A 9,412-nucleotide genomic window follows, 5' to 3' on the forward strand; every position below is an offset into this window, starting at 1 on the left:
ATTCAAGTTTTATTCTTTCTTCCTTGACAAGTTTCTTTGATTGTTTCTAAAATACGTTTTGGATCCTCTTGTCCGTTACAACACACGTTTGTTATCTATTTCTTTGAAAATTAGTGAAACAGATGTAGCCGTCCTGTTCCTAATGGGTTTCTTTGCATGACTTGATGATGGAGGATGTGTAAACCATTTAGACAAATGTTGCTCCAAACCAATTCAGAGGCAAATTTCTGATAAACTCCTGTTGCTGTGCAGAAACAATGTCCTATAACGACAGTTTTTTGATTTGGGGTAAAAACAGCTCAATCATAATTTAAAAACCATTGGAAACACTTTTACAACAGATGCTCTGCTTTGTTATGCGGATTGGGCGTATTATTTTTCCTCAAGTTTTGCTGGAAACTGTGGGGGCTCTCCTTTTACAGATATGGGTTTTTCCATTATCTGATCACAGTGACACCTGTGGGATGAAAGCTACCTGCTCTGTGATAATCATGTGTCGGGGTTTGTGTAAGCTGCCAGTAATTATCTCAGCCCCGTCTACCTACTCTCCCACCTGTCGCTGGCAGTCTGGCCAATTGTTTGCAGGGAAAGTAGGAAGCGAAAAAGCCTTAAATAGCTTCTAAGAAAATTAGAGCTGCCAGTTGGAGATGGTCTTTCACAGAGCCCTTAGAGACGGGTTGATTTTCCATCACCATGACGACCCGCGGCAAACAGGGGAGATGGAGTTGTGGAAGAAGAGGAGAAAGTGAAGGGATGTTTAGAAAGTAATTTTCAGGACTTTGCTGCTCATTATGGCGCCCATCTGCACACGGAGACGGTTCTAATCCAAATCTGGGGCTCCGCTCGCTGGTTTGATCTCCAGTGTGGTTGAGATTGATCGAAGAGCAGCTGGAGGCCCAAAGTCAGTTAAGCCCAGACTCTGATTACAAGGCTCATCGGTGTCTTAGTACAGTCTGTGGATGCAGTTCAAACACCTAAACCGATAAAGGGTTGAGATTATGAACCAGATTAAATTCCATGTACAGTTTGCAGCAACAAAAACAATAAAGTCAGAGGTCAGTGAGGTTGTTTGGGGACTTAAAAGATTGACTAAATCACGTGATTCAAGGAGCAAAAGAACAGATTACATGACACAACAAGGAAAAGTGTAAAGGATGAAAGACATTTGCTTTTCTGCAAGGCATCAAACATTTCTGTAATTTTACAATTTGATGGGAAGGAAAAGCATTCAAGTCCACCTTTAGCAAAAATAAGTTTTAACAGAATTTGATTAACTTTATCAGTCTCTAATTGTGCTGAGAATCCATTTTCTTATTCTTGAAAGGGTTTATTTTCCTATTTATGGTTCTAAAATTCCACTCTGATCATCTATTTTCAAAGCGATCTCAGTGCTATTTTGATTATGCCGTTTTTAGCCAAAATAATAAAAACTTGTGTCGTTTTCTAGGAAATAATGGGTTGTGTACGATATTCCCCCCAAATTCCTAACTACTAAAAAACAATATTTCACGGGACTATATTGTGCGGTGGATTTTAAAGGTTATTCGGACATGATGCTCACTACTTTTCTTTCGTTTTTCAAAAAAACAGATATGTAATCGATTTCTCAAAGTGAAAAATCGAATAAAAACGAACATTTCACTGCATTTATTTATGACTCCAGTGTTCCGATGGTGAAAATGTTGATGGTTTATTCAAATATTGTAATTAAACAAAACCGCAATGCATTGTGGTCTATATCCGGTAATCTAGTGACCATCGATGTACGCTAGTTTTTCGCAAAGACTTCTGGGAAATTCCAAGTGCACTCAATTTGGAATGAGTAGATTCGGACAGCACTAGAAAATGGCGAACGCACTATATAGTGATTAGGGGGGGAATTCGGACACAGCCATAGTTTCTGCAGAACGGCATGAGTACATTCGAAATTCATTTCTGATTTGGGGGCGGGACTATTGGCACTAAGAAACCCCATTTCCTTCATCATTGTTGAAAGCTCTCTGTTTACATTCTCTTTTGGTAACTTATAGTGCCTCACATAAAGTACGTAAGAAATACAATCTTTTTCAACCATCTTTTTTTCGTCTGCTCCTGATTCACAGCGATTTGAATAAGGAAATACTCAGAAATGCAGCTTAATTTTCTTTAAACACGTCCTCCATCATCAGAAAAATGCCACAAGAACATGTAGTGGGTCTATACTTTCATCCAAACAAGCGGATCCCTTTAAAGCAAACTAACCAAAACAGAATCTATCTAACAAACAGAAGAAAACTCTATAAACACAAGTTTATGCTACATTTTTTGAGAATGTTACTCTGCCATTATTTGGCCTTAAACCTTAAACAGATTGATTTCAAAGTGCTTGAATTTGATCCAAGAAAAAGTTAAAAACATCAAAATGTTCTGTACTTTCCTTTTTACTTGTCTGCAGTATTTGGAGACCATTTCATCCCGCCAAACGGATATGCAGAGGTTCATTGCAGATGGTTGTCGAGAGGCCCTACTGGAAGAGAAGAGGCGTTTCTGTTTCCTTGCAGACAAGCACTGCTTGTTCTCCTACCAGATCGGCAACTTCCATGAGAAAGTAAGCGCAGGAGAACCCTCTGACAGAAGCACCTCATGCATGGACTTCAACTGTTTGTCTGATTTACAGGCCAAAGAGGTTCTGTCCGAAAACATCTCGAGGTGGCAGGAGAAATGCACGGACATCAACAAAGTACCGGAAACTCTGGTGACAATGATAAATGGTCTTTCTGTTATTCCGGAGCACACGCCTAAGGCTGAACGCCCCACAAGGGTGAGTTTTTATCACTAATGCACTTTTGCTTAGAGTTCATTATTTAATTTCTTTCAATATTGTCATATTTCCTGTTAGGTGTTTCGATCAAATTATTGTGAAATAAGCTAAAAATGTGCCCTCGACAACGCACATTTAATTCAATACAGTTTTATTTATATCGCCCAATATCACAATGCAGTTGTCTCAATGGTCTTCACATCGGTAATCATACAAAAACAAAAAGTTAGTCATAAAATATAAACAATAGCTGGTTCCTAAACTAAACAAACTAAACTAAACTGGGTATCCCTGCGCTCAGGAATGTCCACAATGTACCAAGACTGTTAAAAAGGAATTAGCATAACTATCTGTACAACCACATGTAACAGATGGGCTTCATCCATCAAGACAAGCCAGAGGTGAGGTCCACTGCAAAGAACAGGAGCACCAACAAGCCATCTGCAATCTGTTACTCTTTCTTGGAGAGTAGTGGGAGAAAGAGAGAAAACAACACATGAATAGCACTGCACCAAACAGAGGCATGGAGAGCTAAATGAAAAATAGATAATATAAGAGTCCATCTTCAATGAAAAGTCAATGTAAACATTGCGTTCCAAACTCTTATATTCAAACCTTTTGTATTCACACGTTGGAAATTTCTACAACTATTTTTGTCCTCTATAAACGTACGTCCATTTAACACATATCTGCATCGTGCCCCCTTTGATTTACAGAAATTGATCACCCAGGAGAAAAGAATAATTGTAATTTGTGCGATATGACACCATTTATCAGAAAAGAGATGTAAAAGACAAAGCCTGGAGCAAGATTTGCATATTTATTTTGCTTCCACATTTTGCACCAAGCCTGTTTCAACTTTAGGTGGTGGATATGGTCTAGAATCGGGTAGCGACAGTCCAAATTCAGAGTCTTCAAGAATGTGCATTTAGCTTATTTAAGAATGCAAATGCCTGATGTGTAGTATTACATGTCTTAGAGTAACTTTCACTTTGATTACTTTCTTTTCAAGGAGGCAGTTTACATTAGTTACATTGCATCACAATCTGATTGTATGCAAAGATAAATCCTGTGTGAGCTGTTCTAAGTTAAAGTCCAGAGATTTTTTTTAGAGGAGTACTTTTACGATTTAAGATTACCTCAGTTTTATGCTGATAAGATCCTTAAAAAGTTATTAAAGCCAAGTTGATAACATTTGTAGGCTCATTTAGTCTTGTTGTATCACCTTCTTTTCATCTCCTCAGAACCACGTGAGGCCCATGTCACCTCCTCCAGCGCCGCCTTTGAAGGCTCACGTCAGTCCGCTGGCCAACATGTTTAACCCCGACACCAGACCTCAGCGGATGTCCTCCTCAGACCTTAATGCAGGTACTGTCATCTGTTCTGAAAAACACTTCTTTACATGCATGGCTGGATGATAAGATGTACTCATCGGTCTCAGCCATCTCTGGTGTGCCTCAAGGCTCCATCCCAGAGCCACTCCTATTCATCATCTAACTCCATTCACTTAGCAATATCTTTAGAATATTTAATGTACAATTCCACTGTTATGCTGATGACACCCAGCTCTATCTGTCAACCCAACTCCACTCTGGCCCTTAATTCCTTTACAATATGTCTGGCAGAACTTGGATATTAGTTTCCCTCCAACTCCCTCAAACTCAACACCAAAAAAACTGAAGTTTTGTCACAAAATCCATTCTTTTTGAAATTAAGAATTGAGATTGCCATGGGACGGTGTGGCATGCTATACCCCCAAACTTTGGAACACAGACGGGCTATCCATTTTCAAATCACAACTCAAGATGTACTGTATTTTCTGGAGTATAAATCACTGTTTTTTTTCATAGTTTAGCCAGGGGTGTGACTTAAACTCAGGAGCAACTTATTTGTGATTTTTTTAAACATAAATAGGCTCATATATTAATTATTTTTCCACTAGCAACTGGTTGCCCTTTAGTAGTTGTTTCCCCTAACAACCACTGGAGGGCGCTGTATTTTCTTCTGAGAATGCCAGAAGAAGAAGTGTCGTCCAAAACAAACATGGTGGAGAATCTGGTCATTTTCCTCTTAAATTTTGATATTTTTCTCATTTGCATTGATGCATTATTATTCTTGTTTTTATTTTTTGACATGGCAAATATAAAAGTGCAACTTATGTATGGTTTTCTTCTTCTTGATTAGGCGTTTTTTGCTCCTGCGACTTATACTCTCGTGCGACTTATAATCCAGAAAATATTGTAATTTGTTTTAAAAAATCGTACATTATCTAACTTTGCCTCCACCGTATCTGATTAATTCAGTTTAAATTTGTTGTTGTTTTACAGTCTTTCATCAGTAAAGTGGCTTGAAAGCTGCTTTAAAAAACATTCTCATTATTACTATTGTCATTAATATCCATGATTTGTAATTCAATGTTCCCGCGCTCTCTGTGTGTTCAGACCTGGGCAGCATTGGAGAAGGCTCTCTGTCCAGGTCCACATCCCAGTCATCTGGACTCAGCATTGGCCAAAAAGTCAGAGTCAGGACCATCTTTCCACACACGGCGGGGAACAGCGACACGCTCCTCAGCTTTGAAGAAGGGGAAATAATAACTCTGCTCATGCATGACGAGCAGGACGGTTGGCTGTACGGAGAGCTGGAGCGGACTCAGCAGTGAGTTTGAACATTTTGTACTTGTAAAGCTGAGGTGTCAGACTCCAGACCTGCTGTTTTCTTTAGACATCAGGCCCTACCTGCTACGTATTACCTGAAACAGGTGTGTTTAGACAATAAGAATAAGAAGTCCTTTATTAGCCACCCATATTGGGGGAATTTAAGGAGCTTCAATGTGGGAAAACATGAAGGACGCTGGTCCTCGAGGCCGGAAGTTTGAACATTGACTGTATATGAGAACTGGACTGAGTGACCCCGCCCCCCCTAGTGTTCCAAACAGGAAGTACCCGCTGGTTCCAAGAAGCCAAAATTTCATAGACTCACTCCATTTGTCAGAATAAAATTCTTGATCTGATACATTTTTAACATCTTCTTGCTAATCCTGACTTTTTTTTTCTTGATATTTTTTCTGTACTACAAATTATTTACATTATAAACTGGCCAATCAGATGCCTTAATAAAAGGAGGCGGTGCCTGCTGGCTCCCACGACCGACATTCAAAACGTTTGACAGATTCTCCCGAGCACGCCGAGAAACTCAGACTGACTCGGACCAATCACTGCTAACGTCTGGTTCCAACATGGCGGCGTCCATCCTGGAAAAAAATGGCAACTGAACTGACTTCAATTTGTTGGAGCCGGAAGTAAACTATTTTCACACTCATTCTGTCCAGTTCTCAGATACAATCAATTAGTTTGACACCTGGGATGTAAAGTATCAGTTAGTACTTTTTTAACGAACAATTTAATTTAATTTTACTTTATTTTTCACAGTCATCATTAACATTCATATTTCTGCTTAAAATGTTAAAATTTCCTTCTACGTTTCAGAAAATGAATAATGTATTCAAACCACACGGTTTGTTGCAACATTCTATTAGACGGGATGACTAAACCCAAAGCACTGTGAAGCACGGTGGAGCAATAATCATGATTTGGAGGTGTTTGGTTGCCCTGCAATCATTGAGTAAAAGTCCATTTCAGAAGTATTCACAGGCATTTTAATGAGAAAAGGAATCATCTAGTGCATGGGGAAAAAGACTGATCTGTAAAAAACAAATAATTCAAAGTATGCTTGAAAGTATTCATGTCTAGGTTATATAATGTGTAAATGTTGACACTGGGGGAGGCTTGAGGGGTTAAATATATTGACGTAGGTTGAAACCATTAAAATAGTCCACCTTCTTCTACCAGCCAGTACAGTGAAAGGCAACACTTTTTGGAGTGTAAACGAATTTTGTTTATCTAAGGTTGTGACTTTTACAGAGATTAGACCTTATCTACTTTAGATAAAACCAGAATTCATTCTCTTTCTAAAGACGTCGTCAGACTTTTTTGCTTTGTGGCACACCTACAAGGAGGAATGTGTACCGGCGTTGTTCGCATAACTCAAGTGGCAGTTCTAGTTTGTACCGAGTCTTATTTTAATATTTTGTCAGGTGAATGCATCACCCCTCAAAAGTGTCAGGTATGCGAGCGTGCATTGAGGACATGGTGTATAACCTGCACTAGTAAAAATCTTATGTAGGAATCCTTCCTTCCCATCGCCGGTGTCCATCTTCGTGTCGTTAATGCAGCCAGGAGAGGTTTTTCAAGCTGGAACACGCTTGAATAAATCGCAGCACTTTCTGTTTCCTAGCAACAAATCTATTGAACTTATGTGATGATAGGCAATCTTTTTCTCGATATGTGACATGGAAACATGTTCTGAGTGTTTCTGTCTTCCTCATACAGGAAATATTATTTTACTTTGGAAACAATTAAGTCACCTGTAGTCTAGTCTCCATGCAGATGTCTTCCTATATCCTCAATCAACCAGCTTTTGATTCTTTTCTGATTTAATTTTTCATGGTGTCTGCTTCTCTTATCAGTCGAGGCTGGTTTCCATCGTCCTACTGCAGACCCTACCAGGAGCAGCTAATATCTAACAGGTAGGAAACCATCCCAGGAACTGGCTTTGTGGGACCTTTTTTTTTTTAAACGGAGGCTCTTCATCTCATCAGCAATCTGAGCACGCCGGTGCGGAGTCTGAGCGAGTGCAGTCTGCCAGAGGAGGACGACGATGTGTACGACTCCGTGCTGCTGCCTCCGCCAGACTACAGCGATGACATCCCCTCCAGCCCGGTGGTCCCCATGATGCCCTCACCGAACAACACAGTCAGTACTGATGAGTTTACGTTTTTAGTTTCTTTTAACTCTGTAAAGCCCACTGCATCACTTTTTAAAAAAAAATTAGGACAATATAAATTTTTTCTATAAGATATAGGTCAGGGGACTGCAACCTGGGGCTCCAGAGCCAGGTGTGGCTCTTTTATGACTCCACGACTCTCCAGCTACACTTTTGGTTGAATTGTTGTCTAGTTTTTTTAGGCTAGTTTGGAGTTTAGCTTCTATTTTAGCAATATGCTAACGTTTTTGGCTAATTTGGCATCAACTGATGTTTTTTTAGGCTAATTTAGAGTTTAGCCTCTATTTTAGCAACATGCTAACGTTTTTAGCTAATTTGGCATCATCTGATGTTTTTTTTTTAGGCTAATTTAGAGTTTGGCCTCTATTTTAGCAACATGCTAACGTTTTTGGCTAATTTGGCATCAGCTGAGGTTTTTTTAAGCTAATTTAGAGTTTAGCTTCAATGTTTTTGACTAATTTAGTTTACTCATAAATTCTAGGATATTTTGGAGTTCAGACAGTAGTTAAGCAACAAGCTAGCTTTTTTGGCTAATTTGACCTCTACTGAGGTTTTTATGCTTATTCGGAGTTTAGCTAGCATTTTAGCAACATGCTAACATTTTTGGCTAATTTATTATTTACTGGGGCTTTTAAGGTTAAATTGGAGTTTAGCTTCTATTTTATCAACAGGCTAAATTTTCTGACTAATTTATTGTACTGAGGAATTTAAGGCTATTTTGGAGTTTAGCTAGTATTTAAGCAACGAGCTAGCTTTTTGGCTAATTTTGCATCTCCTAAGGTGAAAGTTAAAATCCAAAAAAAAATAAAATCACATTTTGAGAGAAGCTAGTTTCTTTTCATATTTTTGCTTTTGTTTGTGCCAAGAAATAGACATAAGTGTTATTTAAAAAACAAGGTAATGAATGCAAATCCAAATTTCTGAAAGGCTAAAGTAAATCAATGCGGCTTGGCTCTTTCTAGGTTTTGATCAGTAGAAAACAAGTACAAATGGCTCTTTTACTGTTAAAGGTTGCCGACCCCTGATATAGGTAATAAATTTGGTACGTTTTTGCTCACTACATTGTTCAAAATTATAAGTGTTCAGGAAAAAAGCTTCTTATTTACCCAGTGTCTCAAATTTGATCCACACATACCGTAACTGTAATACAAAGAATTAATGATTGACAAATTTAGCTTTTTTCAGTACAGAAAAATGTAATTAAAAAAAATAAATAGCAGTAGAGGAGTTATTCTCAGCTATAAAGTTTTAAAACTCAGCAAACTTTTTCCCGCCAAAAGTGTTCATGGAAGCAGCCATTTTGAAATGAGCAGGAAAAGGCCTTCTACTGTCGCTACAGTAGGCAACCTTTCACAGTAAAAGAGCCATTTTGGCTCATTTTCTAGTGATCAAAACCTAGACGGAGTCACTTAGTCTTACTTTAGCCTTTAAGAAATTTGGATTTGCATTCATGACCTTCTGTTTTCTAATAATAAATATTAATAATGTCTATGTTGGTATGAACAAAAGCAAAAATATAAACTAGAATCTCTCAAAATGTAATTTTATTTAAATAACCAATGTTGAGCAGAATAAGATAATCTGTGCTTTTAAAAGATCAAACTTTGTGCCTGATGGACCGAAGCGTTTTTCCATAGAGCAGAAAAGTGGCTGATTCCAGAGACGTTTGAAGAAATAAAACCGATCACTGCAGAGTTGGCTGCTCTGCCTCAAAAGTTGAGGGTGATAGAAGCTGCTTAGTTTACTTTCAGATCGGGCATTTTTTTTAGG

The 9,412-nt window shown here is 38.5% G+C and overlaps 1 protein-coding gene and 1 long non-coding RNA gene across 2 annotated transcripts in view; one reads left to right on the top strand and one right to left on the bottom strand.

Annotated features, from left to right (window-relative positions):
- Positions 1 to 9,412, top strand: part of baiap2l1a (BAR/IMD domain containing adaptor protein 2 like 1a) — a 35,209-nt gene that overhangs the window by 18,965 nt on the left and 6,832 nt on the right. Inside the window, exons 7-12 of the mRNA XM_024284727.2 lie at positions 2,435 to 2,587; positions 2,657 to 2,800; positions 4,045 to 4,168; positions 5,242 to 5,455; positions 7,326 to 7,385; positions 7,458 to 7,611. Coding sequence (XP_024140495.1) covers positions 2,435 to 2,587; positions 2,657 to 2,800; positions 4,045 to 4,168; positions 5,242 to 5,455; positions 7,326 to 7,385; positions 7,458 to 7,611 — 849 coding nt within the window. The remainder of the gene's footprint in view (positions 1 to 2,434; positions 2,588 to 2,656; positions 2,801 to 4,044; positions 4,169 to 5,241; positions 5,456 to 7,325; positions 7,386 to 7,457; positions 7,612 to 9,412) is intronic.
- LOC112154093 overlaps positions 2,940 to 9,412 on the bottom strand; it is a 14,387-nt gene continuing 7,914 nt past the window's right edge. The window contains exons 2-4 of the long non-coding RNA XR_002920598.1: positions 5,244 to 5,371; positions 4,026 to 4,183; positions 2,940 to 3,260 (exon numbers count right to left, since the gene is read on the bottom strand). This is a non-coding gene — a long non-coding RNA (uncharacterized LOC112154093). The remainder of the gene's footprint in view (positions 3,261 to 4,025; positions 4,184 to 5,243; positions 5,372 to 9,412) is intronic.

The sequence above is a fragment of the Oryzias melastigma genome, linkage group LG19 (genome assembly GCF_002922805.2).
Source record: "Oryzias melastigma strain HK-1 linkage group LG19, ASM292280v2, whole genome shotgun sequence".
Lineage (NCBI taxonomy): Eukaryota > Metazoa > Chordata > Actinopteri > Beloniformes > Adrianichthyidae > Oryzias > Oryzias melastigma.